Genomic DNA, 24,896 nt, shown 5'->3' on the forward strand with positions numbered 1-24,896 from the left:
AACCACTACAGTACAGGATGAATAATAATAATTTGTGCTTGTGATGTTTGTGATGTTTTTGTCTAGTTTCTGGTATTCTTTAGGAAAACTTTTTTATTTATACCAAGAGAGTAAGTCTACACCACAACAGTCCAATACACAAAGGAGACTTACAGTGTGTGTGTTTATTATTTCTCCAATGGAAATATAGATCACTGGCTTTGTGAGGGTCACCAAGTCTGAATATTCATCAACATTGAACTTCTCTTGCAGCTCTGGGACTTCACAAGCAGCCTGGAAAAACCGCCTTCAGAAAGACAAAAGAGAGTTAACCTAATCTGGAAAGTCCCACCCCTGCCACCCCCAACCCAGCTGGTGATGCTTTTCTGCCCCATTTTGGCCAAATAGGTCTTCACAAGCACCATATTTTTCCTCCACCAGGAGATTCTCAGCTGGGGCGATTATAACACTTCGCATAAATCACTATGGTGAACAGTCCCAAGCAGCATCCTTTAAAACTGGAATGCAACACACTGGATGATGGGAACTGGAGTCACAACAACCTTGGCTTTTAAGTTTGACCACGAAGCACACTCACCCACCCTATTTGGTGAAAGAAAAGATAAAACTAAACTTGTTCTCAAGTGAGTCTCCCCTGCTAAAAATATTTCTGCGTGCCCAGTTCTCAGAAAGGAACCTTACTTCCCCAGGTGACAAAACTTTTGGGGAATCTGTTGTTGTGGCTACCTAAATACAAGGGTGTATTTCAGGAGAAATTCCCAAGCGAGGTTGGACTGTGAATTTACGCCAGTCAGCCATGTCTGTGCCATGTCAGAAGCAGGCAACTTCTTGTGGGACTTTACAAGGAAATGTGTCCCCCCCACCAGAGAAACAGATCTCCTCCTTCCTATCTGTTCTGAATAATTCACTGTCATTGGCCCCATCATTCCTTGCTGTAAGTCATTGTCACTCTACTTTACCTGAATTTCTGGTAGGACTGAGAAAGGTACTCGTTGATGATGCCTAGGTGCGCATTGTCCCCCAGGAACATCTTATTGGATGCTGCATGCTGCAACATTTTTGCAATGGAGCCGAGGTTTCGCCGTTGGTCTGTCGTCAACTGTCCTCCAGCTGACAGATCAATGATGTCAAAGGCATCTGGAGCCACAATGGCCGGGTTCATGTAGCGATAGTACAGAAGGTTGCCTACAATCTAGGGAAAGAGTCCTTTGTGACCTCACCTTGTCTGGAGGAAGCCACTTTCACCAATTCTGTCCCCCACCGCCAACCTGCTCAGTTGCACAAAGAGGCAGAGGGGAGGCAATAGGGCTTTAGAAAGGAAAGGAAGCCGCAGGCATTTGGGAGCAGGCAGGCAGGCAGCTGCTGTTTTCCTCACTTTGGAAGAGAATTAGCCACATTGGGAAATGCAGCTGAGACGCGGAAAAAGCCAGGAAGAGCCAGAAACAAGGCAAGGACTTGGCAAACGGAACATCCAGCACAGACGCCCCGGGGCAGATCATTTCTCAGCTCCGCTGGGTGGCTACATTAAGCAGGTGCCATTTGTCTGGTTGGAGACAGGCCAGGAAAGAAAGGGAGGGAGGGTTGGCTCGCACGGAAGTGCCCTGGAGCTATAATCTTGCCTCCCCAACAGCCTCAAAAGGCAGTAGTCAAAGAAAGCCGCAGGCTAGGAAGTTTTCGCTGCTGGACTATGGGGAATGGGCAGTGATCCATGGGCTAAGGGCTCCCAGCTCTTTCCCCAGAGATACGGAGAAGCCAGGAGTTCACAGGCCACTTTAATGAAAAAGTTGAATGGTTTCAGCTCATTGGCTGCTCTAGCAGCTCCCCCCACCCTGAATTATGCACTTCCATCCTGACTTTTTGCTGCTACCCTGTGGCCGCTGCAAGCTCCTCCGCCTGCTTCCCACCTAAAGGCATGCTTTAAAAAAGGAATTCACCTGCAGAGAAAGCCTAGATTCGATGCTTCAGTGTGGGAAAGCACAGAACTAGAAGAGAAGAAGAAAACAACAGCATTCAGGTCTCTTTTTTAGAAGAAGGCACAAGATGGCTCTTTATCTTTGAGAGAAACTGCCAGGCACAGGTCACGACAGTCCCCAAAACAGGGCAGACCCACTGGACGGAAAGGCCATCCTCGTGAGTTCTCTCGGGCTTTAAACTTGTATGAGAAGAGAGTGCCACTGACCGTCCACCAGAGAGACATCCTTGCTCTTTTGAAAAACATTTTTTGAAAAAAAGTTTATTTGTCTACCTGAAAAGCTCTCTTTTTTAAAAAAAGGAAAGTGGCACAGGCTGCTGCTGAGACAAAGTGTGACCACTGGCTGCAGCTCTTTAGAGAGAAGGAAGAAGCCCAGCAGAGATAGATAGATAGAGAGATAGAGAGAGATGCAGTAGAAGCAGCGAGTCCACCCCCTCTGCTCTCAAAGCAGCCCCCACCTCCATGCTCACCTAGGTCGCTGGAGCTGCAAATGTGATTGACGGGTGGTCTGACCAAGAGAGCGCGAAGCAAGTGGAGAGTGTGTGTGTGTGTGTGTGTGTGTGTGTGTGTGTGTGTGTGTGTGTTTGAGAAACCCTGCTTCCTCACCTTCAGCAGATCATCCTCACTGGCGTCAGGAAATTTTTCGTGTAGTGAATCTTTCAAGACCTTGGCAATGAAGCGCATGCCGTAGCTGTAGAGGGAGAACAAGGCCGGGAATGAGGAAAGAGGCGGAGAGAAGCTTAGAAGGACCCTCCTCCGCCTGCATCCGCCCGAGGCGCAGCTCGGGACACTCACGGGATTTTCTCCAGGGAGCCGATGATGGCCAGCAGAAACTTGTCGGTGATGGCCCGCATGTTCTTGATGGAGGCATCCAGGCGCGTCTTGACCTCCTCGTGGGCCAGGGCTTGCTCTGGAGTGACGTCGTAGGGCAGCTTACTGTCAAGGGAAAGCCATAGGCAGGTGAGTGGTGGGAAGTGTCGGCTGGAGGGTGCTGCTGCTTGCATCCCCCTCTTAGCCCTCCAGCTTATGCTGGACAGACACAACAAACAGCACATGCGCATAAACAGCCATCTGGATCGTGCCCAGGGGGCACCTGGTGACAGATCAGCCCTATTTGAGGTGGGGGGTGGGGAGAGAGAAAGGCCCGCAGGTATGGGCTCTAAGGGAGTCTTCTGTCCCAATCATCCTTCCCAAAGGATGGTGGGTGGCAGGTAGCCCAGAGGGCAAGGGGGGGGACATAAGGGGTCCAGCAAGAGCTTTGGGTTTTGAGGTCTTTGCCGACATTCCTCTCCTATGACCATCTGACCCTTGATAAATGCCCCCAAAGCAGAAGGGAGGAATGAAGGAAGCAGCTTTCTATATCGCTCTTTATTGAGAACATGGTGTTTTTTAAATGGCTCTAAACCTTTTGCCAGGTTCAGCTCACCTTTGTGCCCTGGAATGACTACATGACCTTTCCTAAGGCCATGACTGTGAGGCCTTCAAGTTTAAATATTTAATCTTACATATCAGTGAATGGAATCTATTTTAAAAACTTTTGAGGGGGGAAAGGAACTTTTCAGATACAAGCCGCCACAAAACGTGAAAATCCAAATGAGGATGTGTGCTGATTCAGGGCATGACCCACCCAACCCGGGCTTCTCTCTCTCTCCCCTGAAAAACATCCAGACCCCTTTTGGCACCTCCTGTGAGCATGAACAGCCCCTCATACCTGGCCTCTCCGGTCTGTGACTCCATCTGGTTGACCCAGGACTTGTAGATGTCCACTGGATCAGTTTTAATATTGAGAGATTTGTCCTCCATGATCTCCTTCACAACCGGGGCCAGGATCTGCCTCAAGGTGTTCTGTCCACGAGCACCACGGTTGAAGCTCACCACCATCTTGATCACTGTGGGGTTTCCCGTCACAATCTCTTGCAGCTGATCCACCTTTGATCTGGAAGAAGGCGAGAAAGGCTTGCTGGAAACACATGTGGATGAAAGCCAGCTTACTTTCCCAGCAGAAGATGCTGGTACCCAAGCCCAGAGGGTGGCCTTCCAATTTTCATGCTTCTCTTTCATACATTCCTGTTATTGTTGTTGTTGTTGTTGTTGTCATCCTCAGGTTTTCAGATCCAGCTTTTGTTTGCAGGTGGTTTCAGAACCTTCAACCAGGAGGAGTTTCCTCCCCGCCTCTCCTATTAGTCAATGGCCGGCCAGCCTCCCACCAAGAGGGAAGCACAAGTACCTCTGTCTGTCTATCTATATCCAATTTACATACCACCCTTCATCACAAAATCTCAGGGTGGTGCACTTATTCCAATGTGAAAGGGGCCCCCACACCACTATAACTGAGAATGCAAAGTCAGGGGGAAAGCAATGTTTTTCTTTTTGAAAACATTTCAATTTAATAGTTTAAATAGCTTTATTGCTCCTCCCCTTACAACCACATGCGAGCATTTACTGCTGACCACATGGCAAACTCATGCCTGGCCTTCCAACTTGGGAGCCAAAAGTGACAAGCAGGAACCAGAAGCCCAAAGAAAGCTGCCCTCTGTGACAGGCGTCTGGGCTCCACGACTCCCCATGGTAACCAAGGGCTGAACTTCTACTAAAAAAATGAGAGCCCAAAGTGCGGTGAACAGCTGTAGCCTAACAGCTGTCTTTACGCCCCATGCAGCCCCTGAGAATTAAAGACTCCCAATCAACGTACTTGATCTCCTCCTGCAGTGCAGTCTTGAAGAGGCGCAGCAACAGGTACTCCTCCCGCTGATTGGAGGCGTAGTTGTACAGCGTGAAGATGACAGAGTCCATGAATTTTGTGGATTTGTTCTGGGGCATTTGGAAAATCAGCTTAGCCAGGTAAGTGGGGTTAGTCTGCAGCGAAACAAGGAGGGGATCATGGAGAGCAGTTCACGGAGAGAAGAGGAGAGAAGACAAAGGGTCACCTCCCGCTACAGCTCTTCCTCTCTCCTCACCTGCAGCAAGTAGAAGAGGTGCTGATAGGCTTCCAGCTTCTCCCTCTTCTCTTTGCTCAGAGCCTTCAAGCCTCCCCTTTGCTTGTTCAACATCATCATGTCCGAGAGCTGCTCCTTATTCTTCTTGGTAAGCTTCTTGCTGTGAGACACGACATCCTGCAGCAAGGAGGGAAGAGCAGAGGGGAACTCAGAGCCTGTGCTTAGCAACCCATCGTTTCCCTGGGACCCTGGCCTCGTCTCCTGCCGCTGACTCTCCAGGTGGGAGGTCGGGGTTGGCCACGAGAATGAACATTTGATCCAAGAGTAGACTTGGAAATACTAGCTAGCACCCTTCTGGCCCTCAAATCCAAGTTTTCCTTACCTGCTGAGCAGTATCAGTAGATCTATCAATCATTGAAATGGAAATATTGGGACAGAAAAAGAACAGAGATGCTTACCAAAGCTACATAAGGCAATAGCCGAATTGGGGGATTTGGATTGTTCGGGGCCTCTTATCTTCGCAGATAAACAACCTACCATATTCAGAGACACAGGATACCCCCGACCGTCACGTTATGTGGATGTGGCCATCTTTCTCATCAGCCGTAGGACAACTGATGGATAACTAATCTGGTCTGGCAGGGAAATTATTGACGAGAGGGAGACTGTTGCTTTATGAGCTCTAACAAACACCTTCAGGGGCTGCTAACAAACACCTTCAGAACCTGCCATACACAACTGTGTCCTTGTTGCTTGAGGAGAACTTGGCAAGGGGGATTGCTCCCCTCCCAGACAGTGGGGAATATACCTGCAGCGTGATTTTGTTCTTCACCAGCAAGCCAATTTTTATGTCCATGAGGTTGAGGTCATTCTCCAGCTGCTGATTGGAGCGGATCAAGGTCACGACCTCCTCACGCAGCTTCATCACGTCCAGTTCCTCTTGGAAATCTTGATCGCTCTGATCCAGCAAGTGCACAAACTTCCGGACAACCGCCATCGGGGGGTCTTCAGCATTGACTGTGGAGGGAAAGACGCCAGCCAAGGAATGGTGACAAATGCTGATGGCACAAAAGGAGCAGGCCTTTCATTTATTTTCACGAGAGAATTGCTCTTTCTTGTGTACATAAGAAGCAGACAGACTGAAAGGGAAGAACCCAAACCCCTCCATTTTGCCCCGTTTTGAAGGGGAGGGAGGGAGTGGGGAGGTCCAAGGAGCCAAGACAGGCTCTCAGCAGAAACAGGACAGGCAAGTGAAGCAATCCACTTCTTAATAAGCTTTGGTCCATCAGCTTCCACTGAGTGGCTTTGTCCCCTTATGTCCCCTGTGGGACAACTGGATTGTAGGAAACCAATGAAAAATGGCAGCCTTCCTGCTTGCCGCAACAGTCCCTTCTTGGACAGTTTCAGGACATGACTAGCTGTGTGGGCCTCCCTTCCTGGCAATACTCACTCAGCGTCTTGTAGTCATCGCGAGCTTTATTGGCACGGATGAAAGCCTGGATCTTCACAATGTCATTGATCTAGCCAAGAGACAAAAGCAAACCCTTTGCCATCCTGTGCTTCCATCCACACCCCTCCACCCCTGGATGTCACTGGACAACCTCCACAATCATCATCATGACTGACACCACTATCATCCATTGGCCCTGCTGGTCACCAGGACCGATGGGAGGGAATGCAGCAATCCCAGCTGCCCCACCTGCAATGCACTTACATGATCCCGGAAGTACTGCAGCCGACCTCGGTACCGTTTCCGGGCCTGGTACATCCTGGTCATGGCTTGAATCTGTGGAAGATGGGGAAAAAATTGAAAATGGGTGCTGAAAATGGGTGCTGCACTAAGCTGAGTAGGGGGGAGAGGAGGGAGAATGGGGCTCTGGGACCTCCTGCTTTCTGGTAGAGAAGGGTAAGTGGAGCCCCTGGCTTTGTATCCTCATCCTGGCTGCACGTGGGTCAGATGAAGCCCCCTCCTTTGCTCTCCTTACAATGCCAGGTGATGTGACAATCCGTGGCTGAGCTTTCCAATCTTGGCTGAAGCACACCATGCGCCAGGAGATGCCTTGCATGGGTGTGAGGTGGAAAAGGAGGCTTCAAAGCAGGCGGCCGAGTCATTTGCTAGGAGGTTACTGTGGACACATTTGGGAAGGAGTCGGCCTGAGTAGTGCTTGGCCCTGCGGAGGGGATGTTGTTTTTGTTTTGCCTGCAGGCACCATGGCAGTGAGGAAGAGGGAAGCAGATGGCCAAAAGAGGAACAGGACCTTCTTTTCCTTTCCTTTTCTTTTTTGCGGGGGGTGGGGAAGAGTGAGAGGTTAACTGAGAGAGGCAAAGCAAGTAGAAGATCAGGCAAAAGGGGATCAGGGCAGACAACCACTGCCGGCCTTTTTCTGGAAGAGACATGGGAATATTGCTGGCCTCTTGTGAGAGGGTAGGGAAGCGAAGCAAGCACAGCCAAGGAGGAGGGGGCATGGCTTGGGGCTTGGTGGAAAGGCCCGGAAGGCTGGATTAGACCCATGGGCCAGAGGATCTCATATCAAGTCTGTTTGAAAGCAGAGGTTGCCAACTCTTTGGGGCTAGTGGGCACACGGGAATTTTGTGGGTGCTGGTTACAAAATGGCTGCTGCGAGGGCATGGCCTAACATAAAATGGCCGCCACATCTAAAAGGGTGTGAAAAATTGTTGTCAAGCATAAATATGTATAACTGTTATTTAGAGTACGAAGGGGTAAAGACCAGCCACTAGGAGCCCCAGAGGGCTTGGGCTGAGGCAAGGAAGTGGGAGGGGAAGGAGACCACCAGTTTTATCCATCCTGGAAAGATAGAGCAGGGGCGGCATGACCTAGAAAGATAATTACCTTCACCGCTTCATCCTTGTGGGCCTCCAGGTACTTCAGGCGGTCTTGATAGGCCTTTCGCTGCTTGTAGCCACGCCACTGAGACTGAAACCAAACCCAACACGAGGTTAGAAGCCTCCTTTGCCTGACTGCTACATCTCCTGTATGCTTCTGCACACACACCCCACTTCCCTCCAGTCTGCACCCCCAAACTGATCACAGCTGGGGACAGCCACTGCTTCGCTTTGCTCAGCTGCTGGACCAAAAGCAGCCTCTATTGAAAGCCAAACCACCTCAAAACGAGGGACTCTGAACAGAAACAGTGCCAAGGAGTGTGGCACCGTAATGAGCAGCAGACAGGATCTGGGCTTTTAGTAGCATGGCCAGCTCTCTCCAAAGAGCCTCTCTCACCCAGATTTGAAAACAAGGAACCAAAATATCCACCACCCTTGCAACAGATACCCTGGGGGAGCTTAAAGCTTAAACAACCTCACTCCCCTACCCCAGAAGGAAAGACCAAGAAACTCTTCCAAGCCAATGCTGGACTGTTCTCCTGCAGGACTTGGTGGGGGCAAAAGAAGCGGGGACTTAGGGGGGCTGCATGGCCCTTTGCTTAGCTGCCCATCACTCTGGCACCAGAACTGGGCTCCTCAAATTCTCCACAGCCGTGAGGTACAGCCTGCGGAACATGGTATCCCCAAACAGCAACCGCAAACAACAGAATGAGAACAAAAGGGTTGACTGTGGGCACCTTGAAGAAGCCCAGCCGACAGACCAAAGGAAGCTTTGCCAAGTGGGTACCGCCACAGACCAGCCACTTTACACATCCCTGACCCAGAGTTCCCCACCCTCAATGCCCACCCCCGGCAGCTCTTTGCTTTCTCTCCCCAAGTTCTCCCTGCCCTCCCACCACCAGTTCCCCCTGTACCTGGATGCAGGTGATGGCAGGAACCTGCTTCTTCAAGAAACGCATCCGGCCACTGAACTCCTGGCGGACAAGGTAGCCACGGCAACAGGCCTGCAGCCTGGTAATCAGGTTCTCGTTGGCCAGCCAGAGCTGCTCTCGGTTGTACGCGGCGGTGACGGCGGAGATGGAGCTCTAGATCGCCGTGGCCCGGGGAAAGGCAGTGGAGGGAGGGAGGAAAAAGGCCGCACTCAGCACCTGGCCAAAAGGCAACCAACACCCATCCTTGCCCCAGAGGCAGGTCCCTTGACTCAGGGTGACCCAAGAGAATGGCCTTTGCTTGCAACGGAAGGAGTTGCTGCCTCTGGTGCTCCCGGCATCACCTCAGGGAGTGTTTATTCACTACCTTCAGGGACCTTTTAACACTTTGCCTTTGCTGCCCTTTTGCCACTGTGTAGGGGTACTACCAGGTTTTAATGTCATTTTAATATTTTGCTGATATAATTGTATTTTATGGTTTTTATCTGGAATGTAAACCATTATTGTTGTCACTATTATTATTATTATTATTATTATTATTATTATTAAAGCACCTGAAGTTTATGCCATAATACATTTCTTAGTGTTTAAGGTACTACGAGGCTATTCTTTTTGCTGCAACGATCTTATATAGCTACTACCTTACAATTTTCCAGGCATTGTACCAAGATTAGAAAAGCAGGCTGTGCCCACAGGTTTACAATCTAACAGACTTGGCACAAAAGGAAAGTGGGATGGGGAGGGAGGAGGAAAACCAGCAAACCTAAGACCCATTGCTAAAGTTACGTAATAGCTGTTATAATGAGCAGCTGGAAGGGAGGGGAAGAACCAAATGACAGGTGGGTCCCACTTCTCCACTCTATCATAGTTCTGTTTTAAATAGCGGAAAAAAATCTTGCAGCAGAAGCACCCAAAGCTGCCCCCTGAAGTCATAAAGGGCCTTGCACATGTCAGTGACTGAGCAAAGGAAATCAAGGATCACTTGAGAGGGGGCAAAACAAACCTGATACCCTGTGATGACACCCCTCCCTTGCACTGAACAGGTCAAGAGGCACTTGGCCCTGATTTGGTGGTGCTGAGGACTAGAGGAGGCGGCACATGCGCAACATACCTGGATATCCTCCCGGGAGAGCTGTGTGTTATTTGGCACAAATCCTCCCTGGGGCTCTTCCCAGCTTCCTTCTTTGGTCCTCAGGTTATGGTAATAATGGTAGCCTCCCTTCACCCAGTGCTTCACCCACTCACTGCCGTTGTCTCCTGGAAGAAATGGGATGTCGTGGGGAGGGGGACAAGGAAGCCCTTCTTCTCTGCCTCCGTGACGAGAACTGTGGGGCTCTGTGGCACAATGTGAGCAGACACTGCCAGGCAAGTACTCCGGTAGGAGCAGAGCGGGGAGAGGAGGCAAAGCTGGCCTGGATGGCCAAAGACAGCCTAGCTGTCAACACAGCCTCTCCCCTCCGCCAGTCCAGGCCCCTGCAGACCACATTCCCCATTCCTTTCCAGCCCCCACCTTCACCTGCTGCCAGCTTCGTCCTCTTGACTTCCGCCAGCTCCTGCTGGTACGTGTCGGCACACTCTGGGGTCACGCCATACAGCCCTACGTCAGCTGAACGCAGGCAACCCAGGGTCACCCCAACATCTCCTTGGTCCACTGCCTCGTTGATGGCCAGGATTCCTACAGCAACTGAGATAAAAGCAAGAGAAGCCCTTGCGACCTCTGCAGAGACACAGACCAAAACGCAGGGAGAGGGTGGAGGAGAGTCTGAGCGGCCACAAAAATAAACGTCTCCACCTCCATCGTTCTGCCCGGACACTGAGGTCCAGCGAGAAGCCAAGTTACAGGGAACCAGGCAGAGGGCCTTCTCAGTAGTGGCACCCGCCCTGTGGAACGCCCTCCCACCAGATGTCAAAGAGAAAAACAACTATCAAACTTTTAGAAGACATCTGAAGGCAGCCCTGTTTAGGGAAGCTTTTAATGTTTAATAGGTTATTGTATTTTAGTGTTTTGGTGGAAGCCGCCCAGAGTGGCTGGGGAAACCCAGCCAGATGGACGGGGTATAAATATTAAATTATTATTATTATTATTATTAATTATTATTATTATACACCACAGTGAACACTGGCCATTTTACAAGGAGGTCTCAGGCTACTGACTTAAGACCTGCAACCTCCCAAGAGACGAAACAGAGACATCCTTGACCCCTAGGGCTAAAATGACCCTAATGCCAGTTGGGTATTAGGAAGCAGGTTTCTGGGAAGCGTGACCAAGAGAAATGCCAGTGTTCAAACAAACAGAACCTGCTTCCCACCCTACTGGCATGGTTGCATCTTTAGATGGGAACAGAGATTGGCAGCCCCCTCCCCCCCAAAAAAAAAAAACCGCTGAAAAGACGACAGGGAGACTCACAGCGCTGGGCTTCCTCTGTGTCCCTGTTTGACTGGAGAACACCCCCCTGGATTTCATCCAGCCAGAGGACAGCCGTTTCATCCCGAGTTTCCTGAAAGCAAAGCAAAGCAAGGTTCATCCCCAGCCAAGAACCTGGAGCCAAACAGAAGAGAGGATACCATACCCAGGGGAGGGGCAAAAGGCCTGCTTTGCCTCTCAATCTTCCCAGCCTACCCCAGTCTCAGCCAGTCCAATTTAGACATACTAGATGACTGGCGTGCAAAGCAACATTTGTCTCCACCTGCAGACTGGCTCAGTTTTAAACTAAAATCCATTTAGCTAAATGGCACCCAGTCCAGCTTGCCTCAAACGAAGCACTGATGAAGAGTGAAATAGTCTCTCTTCGAAAGGGATGGTGGCAGCTCCTGCCATCATCCCTGACCATCGGCTTTGCTGGCAAGGGCTGATGGAAGTTGGAGTCCAACAGTATCCTGAGGGCACCATATTGGCTACCCCTTGCTCTAAGTGGGTGAAAGGAGATTGGCCGGGTCCCTGCCCTCAGAGAACCAGAAATTTTCCTGATGGGCCAAACGAGACTCAACAGAAGCTCATGAACATAAAGGGGGCTGGGGACAAGCAATGCTATTAATAAACATCAACATTCCATACCAATATCATTCCAACGAGGACCCCAAAGCTGCAGCAGAAGTTGCACACCTTGTCAGTGCACAGACAGGAGGCCACTCAAAGGCCCCTGAGATCCAACAAAAGCATCACTGCCATCCTCCCTGGGCGCCAAAGGATGGCCCAGGTTATCTGGCCTGGCCCTGCTAAAGTATGGGGCTGTGGAACACTCCCAGCGGAGCAGTCAGACAGTGAAAACCTCCCCACCCCTGGATGCAGGGAGGGATGCCCAACACACCTGAGCTTTCTCCCTCTTGGTGCGGAGCAGCACATCTTGGTAATGCTGTGCTACTTTGGGGGTGACCCCCTCCAGCTTTGCTGCAGGAATCTGCAGCGCCTGCAAGGTCTTCCTCGCATCTCCTTCGTCCAAAGCCTCATTGATGAGCCCAATTGCCAAGATCCCTGGAGTAAACAGGACAGAAAGGAAAGGATGAAGGCAGGGGGATCCCTAGGGGCACATGAGGCACCACCCGGTAGACCTTCTGCTCCTGCTCTCTGCTGGCCCACACACTGCAACTGTTAGGCCAGGCACCTGAGGACGAGGCCAGGAAAGGAAGGGGAAAGCCCTCCCCAGTTTACTGAAAGGGCTGAGGGAGCAGCCAGGGTTGACTGGAAGAGCCCACAGAGGGGAGCAGGCAGGGAGGGCTGACTTTGCCGTTTATTCCCTCTAAAGGCTTATATGCCACCCTTTAGGGAAACCACTTTCCCAATGTGGCTTTCATGCAGTATTAAAATATAAAACAAATTACAAAAGTCATATACTAGCCCTAAATATGAATTTATAGAGCTATAGAAGACGTTGTAAAAACCATACACCAGCCATAAAAACCCTAACAGGACCGGCTGAGTTCAAGGCAGCTAGCATGTTGTTCCTCAGAGCAACAGAAGCACCTGCGGAACACAAGAGATGCTGGACCCTGGAGGAGCTGCCTCCCTCTGATGAGACCCACTTCGCCCTTGCTGACGTTCCCGGGCTGAAGGTCCTCCCATTCTCCTGCCCCTGAGGAGGGGGAGCACCGTCTCCTCCCTCAAGGGAGACACTGACCTCGCCCTAACAGAGGTCGAGTGCACAGGGAAGACAAGATGGGCCAGACTTTCAACAGCACATCCTGGCATGCTGTCTTGCCTGGTTAGCATCCCAAGTGTTTGTTTGGGGTTGCACCGTGTTATTTTCAGCCCACAACTTCCTGTTGATCTGATACTTTTATAGATAAAGCAACCACCTGACTAACCTATGACAGTCTGGGCTAGAAAACTGCCTTGCGTGGCCACCAATTGAACTACCTATTGGCCACGCAAAAGACACACACTCCACCTCTGAATATCCCCTTCTGTGCTTTGCTGCCTTCACATCCATTCCCGGAATGGCGCCTTGATCTCACCAGTGATCTCAGGCTCACTAAGAAGTCCTGTCCACCCAGTCATGGCACCAACAGGACCAATGCAGGACTTTCGGATCCCAAGCCACCAACTAGCCCTGATGGGGCTTGGATGGAGGCCTGGGCAAGAAGGGTGTCTCCCCGGGAAGTTTCCACACCCCGAGAGCCACTTACGCTCATGCTCTTCATGCACTGCCACGTTCACCCGGTCAACGCACGACTGGATGTCATTCCAGGTGACGAACTCGGCCCCTTCGCTCCGTGCCTGACTCTTCAGCTTCAGCAAGTCCTCAATGTATCTGCCGAGAGTCAAGACAGCACACGTCAAGGGGCTGGCCGCTGAGAGAACAAAACATGAAGACGCAGGCAAGGCCACAGGAGAGGAAGGAAGCGGAAGGCCTGCGCAAAAGGCACCATTCCCAGTGGCAATGATCTGGAGCACATGAATGCAAAGGGGTTTGCCTGCAGGAAACCCTTCAAGTCCTGCTCCCCTGGCCTAACCCTGAGGGTCCAAAAGCCAGAGCCTCAAAAGGGGCTCTCGCAGACCTGAACTGTCCAATCACTATTTCTACCCCACTTCCCGGAAACCACTTGTCCCTTCCTTCCTACTGGCCATTGGAGGTGCTGTTGGGCCCTCCGGTCCATCCCCACTTGGGACTCAGAGGACTCTGGGTCACGATGCCAGAGGGCCTAACAGGTCCCATTTCGGCCATCTTGAGCTGCTGCTGTAGCAGCAGCACTTGGCCGTTCTCAAGAGAGAAAGGCTGGTGGGTGTGTTGTGGAGTGGGGTGGGGGTCTGACCTCTGGGAGTTTTCATCCTCGACATTTGTCAGACCCGTCACTGAGCTGCTCAGCTGCTTCCAGACCATGTTGACATCCCCGGAGTCCAGAGCTCGGTTGATGAGGGCCACTGAAGAGAGCATCTCCACAGCCACCGACAGTTCTGGGTGTGTGAGGTGACCCTGAGGAGACAGAGAAAGAGGACCATGCTGACCACACAAAGTGGGGAAAGGGAGCCTGGGAAGGGAAGCCAGGACTGCATGGCTTCAGGGGTGATGGTACTGGCTAAACTCCACTGGCAGAATGTCCGGGGGGGGGGGAGGGAGAGATCTGGGTCCGGGTCAACAATTTCAAGGTTCTTATCATTTCTTCCTCTCTCTGAGCAAAAGAAGCATTCTGCAATATCCCTGGAAGGCCGGACTAAAAGCCTGACTTGGAGGGATCTACTTGTGTAAATTAAGTAGACATGGACAAGAGGAAAAAGCCCAGACCATATCGGCAAAAATACCAGAGGTATTTCAGAAGCAAATGGTAGGAGAAAACCTCAGCACCCCCCGCCCCGCCAAGTTCAGCCAGCCAGCCAAGAAGCCTCCCGCCCCCCGCCCAGAGCCAAGCACAGCTTGTTCCACCTTCCCCAAATGCTCATCCCAGCATGAAGTCCCAGCGATGCTGCAGGAGGAGAGAAGGATGAAGGTGCCCCTGGGAGGCAGAGTGGCCGGCATGCTTGCACATGCAGCTCCTGGAAGAGCTTCTTGTCAAGTTCACATCCCACATCCTGCAAAGGTCATGTTCAACACTGCATACACATGCAATAGGGAAACATGTATTTCTCACGGATGCACACAGCCCTGGCAGGAATGCCCAAACAACGTCTCACAAGGGCAACTTAAAAGCAAACCATCAGCAAAAGCCTTCAAGGGACTTACGTCCGGACTCTGCTGCTGCAAGGTGGCCAGTTCCTTCTGGTACAGCTCAGCAGCAAACGGATAGACTGGAGGCAGCTGGGCCTCGGGGTTCATCAGTTCCACCACTGTCTTCTCAGCGAGGCCATTGCGGATGGCTGTGTTGATCCTCCCCACAGCTGCCAATCCTGGGAGCCCAAGGAGAGAGGAAGGAAAGGTGAGAGGCTGAAGCTTTTGCTCCCCTGGAGGCTGCTGGGCATACCAGCAGGGAGGCACCCCCCTTTGCCAGGAGCAAGCCAGGTGCACCAAGAAGAATAACAGCGATGGCAGATTGCTGGCCCCCGAGAACAACTCCTAGGGAGGATGCCAGGCTGACCTGCTTCTTCCTCTTCCAAATGGACAGAGGTGAACAAGGAGATCTGGCTGCTTTAAGCAGCAGGCAGCAAAGCACCATGCCTTCCCCTCACAGGGAAACTGTCCACTTCAACCACAGCAGAGCCCAAGGCAACAGGTTCCTTTGGGGCTGCAGGACTGCTTTTTTCACAACAGGAACAATGCTTCACCTGAGGTTCTTCCCTAAGGGAGTGAGGTAGTGGGAGGGAAGGACTTGACCCCACCCAGCAGTGCCAGCACATCCCAAGGGAAAGATGCTCAAGGGCACCTGGGCCACAGGGGAGGGGAAATGGAAGGGTGTGTCAGCCACAGACACATTAAACAAATGAAGGTAGAAAAAGATGAGGAGGGGATTAAGAAAGAAAGAAAGAGTGAGATGGCGTGCTCTTAATGGAAGGAAAAGTGAAGCTGGGGAGGTTGCTCTCACAGCAGTCACAAGAAAACTGGGTGGGAGTTCAGCCCCCTGCCCAGACACCCCTCAGAACCTGCAGGAAGGGAGGAAGGAGGGGTGAATAGAGGACTTGCTTTCCAGCTAAAGCACAAGAAAGGCCTGCCCTGTCCAGCTGCAAAACCCAAACTGCAGGGGCCCCACGGAGGAGAACTTACTCTGCTGGTACTGCTGAGCCATGCCGTTTGCCACGTCCACCCCGGCCTGCAGCTCCTCCTTCTGCAAGGGCCCAGCTCTGCCGGCCTGAGAGGGAAAAGAGTAGACTTGTCTGCACTGCCTCCAACATCCCCAGCAGATCCAGAACCTCCCTTTATTTCCTTTCCGCTGACCCCCTTATTCATGACCGGGAACGTGGAGGAGGCAGCAGCAGCATTCTGTGCAACGCCTCCCACAATTCCCAGCGCTTGGCCAAACATGGAGAGAAGCAGCTGGGCAGTATCTCAAAGCAGAACAAGAAGTTTGCTCTTGGAGAAGAGACCAAGAATAGGTCAGGCCAACCAGATTAGGAAGCCAGTGGCCAATGCTGAACAAAAACTTAATAGTTGCTCAGGGCCACCATGTATTCACGGGGTCTGTGTTGTTGGTCCTTAAGACATCCTGGGTGCCAAATGCACACCAGCGGAAGGAGCTCCTTGTGAGCCAGGCGTCAGGACCACCCACCCGCTGGCTCCCCTACCTCCAGCTTCTGCTGCTTGTCCCTCAGAAGCTGCTTCAGGTACCAGTCGCTATTCTCCGGCCGCAGCCCCCGGAGACCCAAGGCTGCCGATGACAGGACAGCGTACAATGCGGCAGCGTCTCCTTGGTCCAGAATCAGGTCGATCTTGGACAAGGCCGAGTGGGCTGAGGAGAGAGAGAAAGAGAAGGAAAGCTAGAGGGAGCTGGCCTTGCGTAGGCCTCCTCAGGAGGGCTTCTTCACCTCCACCACCCCATGCAGAACCCCAAATGCTCCCCATGCCTGAGATGTCCCAGAGCACAACAGAAGGTTCTAGAAGCCAGTGGGGGAGGGAGTGGCAATATGGACAGAGGATGGTCTCTCCTGGCACTTTGCCTCCCCCATCCTGCTGCTGGCTCCCAGCTAAGTCTCTAGTTCAGCATCTCAGGCACATTCATGAGGCAAATGGAGCCCACATAGAAGGATGGTGTTGGAGCATAGTTTTTGGGGAGGGGTGTAGTATTTTTTTGGGTGGGCATCCAGAGATGGGATTTTCTGCTTCCTAAAGGAGCTTCTTGAGCAAAGAGTGTCTCATAAAGAAGCCAGGAGTGCTAGGATGGGGCTGATGGGCTTACTGTTGACTTTGTTGACGTTGCCCTGGATCTCTGCTTGAGTCAGCAGCTCTTCATACACGTCCCTTTCCCTTTCCATATCCTCAGAGGCAATCTGAAGGAAGAAGGGAGAAAACAGCAGTCAGGACAGGAGCACCTCCTTAGAGCTGCCTGGGGGGCGGGGCGGCAAAAGCTTCCCAAGCTGGGAGGTGCTGGCATAGGGCTAAATGGGCTGGCGGATGCACTAGACCCACGTGGAGACACTGCTGCAAGGGCCTCTAGGCCTTCCTCCCCACTGCCCAAAAGCAGGAAGGTGCTTGGAGACTCAACACCGAGTTCCTGCAATGAAAGGGAACATTCCCTGTCCCCCCCCCCCAATCCTCCTCCCGGACCAAGCAGCGCTGCCAGAGGCACATTCCCAAACAACTAGCAAGAAATGACTGAAGCATCTTGTGCAAGACACGTGGCTGCAAGGCAATGCCAGCTTTCAGAGCTGCATCCCAACGCTGCAAACGTGTATTCAATCAATTTACTGCAGTGTCAGGGAGCATTTCTAAACTGAAGGGAGCATTCCTATCTGGGCAATCTTCCAGAGGCCACATACCAGCAGCGCACAGGGCCAGAGGCAAAAGTGGGTGGAGCAACTGATGCAAATTTCACCTCTGCACAGTTCACAGTAGGCTAGTTACTACACAAACCTAGAATTTGCATTGCCAGACATCAAGTGCACATCCTACCACACAAAAACACTCAAGGAGAGTAAACTGGACTGGGGAGGCATGTGGCTTAGGGGGGGGGTGGCCTGGGGAGAGTAACAATTTAATCACACTTTCCTTACTGCTTTGAGCTTTATAGGAAAAGCTGTGTGTTAACTATCACAGTCTGGTTTGCAGACAGACAGACAGAAAGAAATTCAGCTTAGGTCACTTTCCTGCCAAGTTCCATGCAAGTCCCGATTCCTAGGCAAAGAGACTTTTCCCATTTTAATTCAAAAGCATAATGTGGCATGTGCATTGGCAGGTTCTGGCACTGCGCTCATTCAAGCACATGCCCTGGAGAGGTGCGAGAGAAGAGCAGGGCACGGCAAGCCTTTCCTCCCCACAAGACAGAGCTATCACCTTGTGGCAAGCCTGCTCTACCCTGAGGCAGCTGTGGGTCGAAGCCATCAAAGCAATCTCTCCAGCTGCAGGTCTAAGCACTTCCACAATACGGAGCAGAAAGTGCCACGTGCAAACCTCATAGAGGTTTGGGTCATTCGGCGGTATACAAAATAAACTCTACCTTGTTCCGTGCATTTTCTGTCTTGTCCCGCTTCGCCTGGTACAGGGTGCTCTGGTAGGTGGGCGCGAGGGGCTCTTCCAGATTCACCAACATGGCATTGGGGTTCCTCATTGCCGCAAACGTTTCAACAGGAATCTGGCGGTCGATGGCGTCGTTGATTGCAATCACAGCCGCGTGCACTGGAGGGAACACCAGGCACAGGCTCTGCTCAGTCACAGTCCTGGAGATGGCTCAATGAGCAACCCAACCCCACAAGCCCAAGCCCCTTCCTTTTCTTGGGAGGAGAACGTGGGCACTTGGGCAGAGAACAGGAGCTCTGGCAGCACAACACTGGCAAGCACCCGTGGCTGCAAAACAGGTGCTCATCTCAGAAGGCAACCTCCAGGCCCTGCGTGATATAAAATCTCTGCCACTTTTACAGACTGAATCCCTTCCATCATATTTAATTCTTCCAATAGATTATGTCTCCATGGCAATGCTCTATCTCATGCGACCAACCCGAAAAGGGTGAAACCCATTTCCCCTTACGTGCTGCTTCATCCACAGAGAGCTCGTTGGCCAAAATCCCACCAATCTTTCCAAAGGCAGGCATCTGAATCCCATACTTCTCCAGCTCGAGCCTCATGTTGCTGATTTCCTCCTCTGGAATAGCACAATGGAAAAGGACCAGCAGGTGAGCCCCAGGATATGCCCATATGCCCTTTTGAAAACACCTGGTAAAGGCAGGCAGCCAGCCAGCCAAGGGTTCAACAAAAAGGCAGCCAGTTATTTCCCCATCTCCTTCCCCCCTGCCATCCACAAATCCCAGTGACAGGTCCAGCCACTGGTGGAGGAGATAGCACCTGGGAAGGCCCCTACTCAAGAAGGCAAGGCCTGGTCCAAGTCTGGGGTTTGATCTTTAGCAGAAAGCAAAGGGAGGCTCTGCTGTCCAACCCAACAGTCAGACGGTGCCCTTTCTAAAAACAAAAACTCGAGCTACTTCCTCCATGACCGACTCAAGGACAGGAAGGCAGGAGCTCCCCTCACCTGTGAAGTCCACTTTGCCATACAGGTCTTGAATCTGCGGGGCCAATCCCAACTTGAACAGGTACAAACTGAGGGAAAATAAAGGACGATCAGGCAGTGGGGTGAGGGGGTTGGTTTGGTTTGTTCTTTCTCTTGCTTCTATTATGCATTTTGAGTTTTTGTACTGCTTTTATGCTATGAACCTCCTGAGATCTTCAGATGAAGGGTGGAATACAAATTCAATAAATAATAAAATAATAATAATAACCCCTGGGGGAGATTAAAGGAGAAGCCACAGAAATGCTGTTTGAAGGAAATTTTTGGGATCTCTTCCTCTTACGACTTTTAGATTCAAGTTGCCTCTTGCCCTTAAGTCTTCTGCACATAGAAGATCTCCCCCTGCCAGAACAGGGCAAATTAGAAGCAGGGAGACTCCCTAAATTCCCAAGAATAAATAGCTTCTCACCGTGACAGAAACGGGGGGGGGGGATTGTTCTGTAGGGGGCAGGATTAATCACCCATCCATGCTGATGTTAGCACAACCGATTCAGGACCGAGGCAGAAAAAGTTTAATTTCTTTTCTGGCCACCCTAGAAACTAATACTGTATACTGTTAGCGTTAGCATGTTCAGTTTTCCAGGCAGGAACTATGGGTGCATGGTTTAATTTTTGATAGAATCAACAAACATAATGTAAACCCAGATGGGGTTTAAGTAGGCAGTTGAAAAGAATGCATTTCCTTGCCAACAAAGCAAGGAAAGTGAGAATTGACTGATTCTGCTGGGAAGCAGACTGTTGGTGCCTGTTACCTTTCTAAGAGACAGAGAGAAAGAGAAAGGGGCAGACAGGCAAGGATGTTTCTTCCAGCCTCAAAACATCATGTGTTGTATCGCCTCACCTGCGCCCCTCTGTGTGATTACCTGAGTGCGTGAATGCAGTAGATGCAGCGTGGCATGTTCTTCCGGTCATAGATGTCTGTTGTTTCTGGGTAAAAAATCTGAATGCAAAGAGAAAAAGGCTCACTGATTCCTCCACATGCTTGGCAGAGCAAAACAGAGCTCACTCCACTGTGCCCACAAGCTCAGTCCTTTTGTGGGGAGAGGGGAACAGGGAGAAGAGAGGGGGCACTCTGCAGCAAGGAAGAGTTGGCAGGAGGGAGAAACATGACGACTATGCCAAGAACCTGGAGTGAAGATGTAAAGTGGTTTGGAGTGCTCCACTCTTGGTTCCCATGTGCCTATTTCTTCTGCCAACACCCCACCCCCCACCTTCAAAGACTCCTTCTGTTCCCAGTCCAGGCAAAGTTACCTTGGGGAGGCCAATCTCTGCCATTGCATTCAGCCACTGAATCACGTTGTCTGTATGCCGGAAGTGGAGGCCCGTAGCCTGAAACGCAGAGGAAAAAGCGGGAGATGTGAAGGAAGGTGCAGTGTAAGTTTCTTTAAAACTGCTTTTGGTATTGTGTTTTAGTATTGTAACCTGCCCTGAGACCTTAGGGTGAAGGGCAGGTAATAAGTAAATAAATAAAACAACGGAGAAGCATCATGCACGCAGGCAGACTGTGTTCAGGTGGATCAGCCCCCTTCACCCCAGAAGCCAGGGATTTGGGGTGGGGGTGGGTGTCGTGTTGACACATTTCTGTGCAAAAGCTGCCGCCTGAGCCTCACCGTAGCTGCAAGGGCCTTCAGAAAGCATCCCATACTCTAAGGAAGACATTCTGTGATCAACAAACGAAACTGAGACTATTTGCATACTTTCTTATTGCTAGTGAAAAGCCATGCACCAATTTTTAGGAAATGAAATAAAAATTGGGGCACACCAACTGTGACACATCTTCTCATATATCCTGCTCTGGGCTTTCCAGCAGCTGCAGTTGGGCCGATTGCTTATTTCTGCCCCCGCGAGATGCCTCATTACAGAAGAAAAATGCTTGCCTACCTTATACCTGGTCTGCTCCCGGTCGTAGATCTTCTTGAGAGACACCACTTTGGGGGAGAAAAAGTTTCCAAGCTTGGCCAGGTAGACCCCGTTCCTGAGCCCCTCCTCCAGCTCCGTTGTGGGGGGCAACTCTTCATTGAGGCAGGCCTCCATCCACCTGCAAGCGGGAGGTGTGGGGGAGAAGGACGTGAGTTGGGAAAGAGACCACCCAGTTCTAGCTTTTTATTCTTTATGCTTGCTTGCATGCCTGCCTTTCAAGAATTAACTACCAAGGATGGCTCATAAGGAATTAATAAGATCAGCTGCGGTGGGGAAGGGCTGTGGAACTGCATTCCTGACCCCACTTGGGAGTCCAGCCCAGAAACACCCTCATCCAAGAGCATCTGGACCTGCACACAGACAAAGCACCTGCTTGAGCACCTGGCCCAGAAAGGAACTCTCTCTCCTGCAGAGGCTTCCTTGGTCAGTCACCTGCCACTGCCGGTTCTCACAAGGAGGCACCGCCATTAATAATGGTCTCTTGGGCCTTCTAGCCAAGTGGTCCCCTCCAGCTACCTGTTATATGTAAAGATGGCCAAGAATCAAGCTGGCAGGCACCAAGGCTAAGGCTGGCCGATATCTGGTTTTCAACATTGTGATATACCACCAGTTAAACATTGTGATATACCAATATATAACGATGTCTGAAATAAAGATGGAACTATGTAGAGGTGAACAGTAGGGCTGGGTGATATCTGGTTTTCAACTTTGTGATATACCACCAGCTAAACATCTCAATATTCTGATATATCACAATGACTGAAATACGGATGGAGATATATAGATGCACTGGTTGGCTTCACAGTTTTTCCCATGTTGTGATTTTTGCATAACACACACACACAACATATTGAATCCAGGTCAAAAACTAGGAAAACAATATAATATCATGATATGGACTTCAAACCAGTTTTGAACAATATATCGCCTAGCCCTAGCCAAGGCAAACTCCTTTGAGAACATTGTCCACCACCTTGGGTTTCAACAGCTGAACAGCATCCCACAGAGCATAAGCAGAGGTGACCCTCAGCCTCTTTGCCCAGTGACTGAGCAGCAGCAGCAGCAGCAGCAGCAGCAGCAGCCCTCCTCGCAGGGGTGTTGGTTGTACAGTATGTTTCAGTCGCTGCACTGGCTTCCCTCAAGCTGTCATAGTGAAGACAATCCAGCTAGCTTCAGGTTCTGCCCCCTCAATTCCAAAAGGACCGAGAAAAGACCTTCCAGGCAGAGCTGCTTTGGCAACAACTTCCTTCCGACTACAGAATACTAAACAGCAAAGGGTGACTCAGGAAGCAGCAGGATTACCGCATCTGCAGGGGGTGACTTTGGCTGAACCAGCGACAACTGGTCCCATCCTTTTTCTCCCAGAAACCACAGCTCTGCACTTCCTCCTCTGCTGGGTGCTTTTCTCCTTCACCCCCCTTCCTGTTTATTGCCAGGGAAGGCAGCTGCCCAACCCCTCCCTCTCTTCACGGCCTGCTCCAGCCGGGTCTGAGGCAACATCGAAAGAAGAAATGTAAGTCAAGGGCCATCTATGGGCTACAAAAACAAGCCACAAGGCATCCTCCAAGATGGTGGGGCAGGTGGGCACAGGTGCTTTCTGCATGGGTAAAATGATGCCAGAAGAGGGGGTGCAACTGTGCCCCTTCCTGTCTCCTATAGAGCAATGAGTCTAAGCCACAAGGAAGTCTCTTGCAGGGGAATGAAGGGCCCCGGCTGCCTTTGTAATAGCCAATCTCTGGCTTCTGCAGGGGGGGCTGTGGCCTCCCTGAACCATCCATGCTGGATCCCCACTAGCAGCTGCCTGGGGGAGCCGCAGGAGCTCAGGTACCCTCAGCTCCTTCTCAGCCCTAACGTGGGGAAAGTTTTGGAACGTTGATGAGGACCCCAGCAGAGGCATCTCTTCCCCAGGCCAACTGTGGAGTGGAAGCCCTGGGGGACCCACAGCCCTCCCTGCCTCCCTCCCTCTGGGCCAGGGCTCTGCTTCCCTACCTGCATGTGCCCGTGGGGGGACAGGGGCACTTGCCTCCTACCGTCAACTCCTCAGGCTGGGTGGCGGGGGGGGGGAATAAACCAGCCATTGAAGCCTCTGACAAATAAGTCTACAACGCTCAGGAAGGGAGGAGGGAAGAGAGGCAGAACCCAACATACCCAAACACGCCAGCCAGACATGTTTCACCATGAAAGGAGGAGGAGAGCCCTCCAAAGCTTGCAGCTGGACAGACAATTTGGGGGTGGGGCACTGCAGGGAACTGGAAGAAGCAGCCCAGGAAGTGCAGGTGGCAGATGTGGGGTGGGGGGTTGATTGAGCAGGCTCCGGAAGGGCTGGCACACTCTTGCAAACCTTTGAGAACAACTATTTTTAGGAGCCTCCAGAAAGGCCCTTTCCCCACTTTCCGAGCCAGAGGCTCGTGGGCTGTCCTGGCTGGCTCCAGCTCTCCAATGCCCTCTGAGCCAGGCAGCCACCAAAAGCCTCTGGGAGGAAAAGGAGCAGAAAGGAAAGTGTGGCTGGAAGGCCTGCTGTTCCACCCCGACAGTCCCATGAGCTCCGAAAGTGGGGCAGCTACTGCCACACCCCTTCCTCTGTTGCACAGGTCTTTCCTTTCAGTTAGCTTTGGGGGGGGGGCACGGGGAGCGGAAGGCTGCCTCTAAAAAACACCTCTGGAAAGGGTGCATCTGTGCGAGAGAAACTGCCTTGTCTAGACTCACACGGAGAAACAGCTAGGAAAAGGAATCCAGCCCACCCGGAGGCAGTCCTGAAACGGAAAGTTATTTTCCAAGGACGAAGCAACATTTCACAGAAACTCTGGCCAAATCCTCAGATTGCTCAGTTCCAACCTCTTCCTCCTACACCCACCGAAAGAAACTTTCCAGTGAGCGGCTCAGGCAGGCAGGCAGGCAGGCACTGCTACCAAATTTAAAGCATGACATCATCCCAGGCCACACCCAGGCCTGCTGTGGCTGCTGTGGCATTGAATGTGCTGGCAGAGTTAGGCCAAGCAACGCAGCTGGGCTCTGGGAAAGACCAGCGCTCAGGCAAGATGTTTTCTGTTCTTAACACTGCAGGGGAAAAGGGCCCACTCTGAGGAAACACCCCCATTTTCATGCACCCCAGCTAGGACAAACAGGTGCTCTGGGCAGCCCCAGCCCCACCCGGAAAACCCCTCCCCATTTCAGCCACCAGTCTCTGGTGCAGGATGCCAACAGCACCTGTTGAGAAGGTGGCTAATAATAATAATAATAATAATAATAATAATAATAATAATAATTTATTATTTATACCCCGCCCATCTGGCTGGGCTTCCCCAGCCACCCTGGGTGGCTTCCAACCAAATATTAAAATACAGTAATACATCAAACATTAAAAGCTTCCCTAAACAGGGCTGCCTTAGAAGGCTAAGCCTTCCTGAACTCTCAGGAGAGCCTCATGCACTGCTTCCTCCCTCTGCCTCCAAGGAGGCAGCAAGAGAAGGGTGCTCTCTGGGCAAACAGCGGCCCTGCCAAGGGGAGCCGGGCAGGAGGGACTCTCAAAGGGAAGCAAAGGACTCTCTGAGGCAGAAGAGGAGGTCAGATGCTGGGGGGGGGCACATCCCCCAAGCTCTCTCATCAGACGGGACGGCCGAATGGGACAAAGCTGTGGGCAGCCATCCATCTTGGGCCTGCCCATCACCCATGTTTATAATGGCAAACAGCCAGCATACTAAAACCAGAATTTCTGCA

General features: G+C 51.6%; 1 protein-coding gene across 1 annotated transcript in view; it reads right to left on the minus strand.

Moving 5' to 3' along the window:
* The window catches only part of IQGAP1 (IQ motif containing GTPase activating protein 1), a 46,420-nt gene that overhangs the window by 6,601 nt on the left and 14,923 nt on the right, over positions 1-24,896 (minus strand). Inside the window, exons 3-30 of the mRNA XM_083474039.1 lie at positions 21,141-21,297; positions 20,511-20,588; positions 20,123-20,199; positions 19,224-19,291; positions 18,726-18,839; positions 18,198-18,376; positions 16,941-17,031; positions 16,330-16,493; positions 15,812-15,896; positions 14,837-15,000; positions 13,932-14,092; positions 13,305-13,429; positions 11,990-12,153; positions 11,089-11,179; positions 10,198-10,365; positions 9,793-9,938; positions 8,667-8,837; positions 7,760-7,843; positions 6,623-6,694; positions 6,359-6,428; positions 5,717-5,925; positions 4,930-5,085; positions 4,665-4,828; positions 3,684-3,908; positions 2,768-2,908; positions 2,579-2,663; positions 960-1,192; positions 154-286 (exon numbers count right to left, since the gene is read on the minus strand). Coding sequence (XP_083330165.1) covers positions 154-286; positions 960-1,192; positions 2,579-2,663; positions 2,768-2,908; positions 3,684-3,908; positions 4,665-4,828; positions 4,930-5,085; positions 5,717-5,925; positions 6,359-6,428; positions 6,623-6,694; positions 7,760-7,843; positions 8,667-8,837; positions 9,793-9,938; positions 10,198-10,365; positions 11,089-11,179; positions 11,990-12,153; positions 13,305-13,429; positions 13,932-14,092; positions 14,837-15,000; positions 15,812-15,896; positions 16,330-16,493; positions 16,941-17,031; positions 18,198-18,376; positions 18,726-18,839; positions 19,224-19,291; positions 20,123-20,199; positions 20,511-20,588; positions 21,141-21,297 — 3,775 coding nt within the window. The remainder of the gene's footprint in view (positions 1-153; positions 287-959; positions 1,193-2,578; positions 2,664-2,767; positions 2,909-3,683; positions 3,909-4,664; positions 4,829-4,929; positions 5,086-5,716; positions 5,926-6,358; positions 6,429-6,622; positions 6,695-7,759; positions 7,844-8,666; positions 8,838-9,792; positions 9,939-10,197; positions 10,366-11,088; positions 11,180-11,989; positions 12,154-13,304; positions 13,430-13,931; positions 14,093-14,836; positions 15,001-15,811; positions 15,897-16,329; positions 16,494-16,940; positions 17,032-18,197; positions 18,377-18,725; positions 18,840-19,223; positions 19,292-20,122; positions 20,200-20,510; positions 20,589-21,140; positions 21,298-24,896) is intronic.

Source organism: Podarcis liolepis, assembly GCF_965112155.1.
Source record: "Podarcis liolepis genome assembly, chromosome: 14".
NCBI lineage: Eukaryota > Metazoa > Chordata > Lepidosauria > Squamata > Lacertidae > Podarcis > Podarcis liolepis.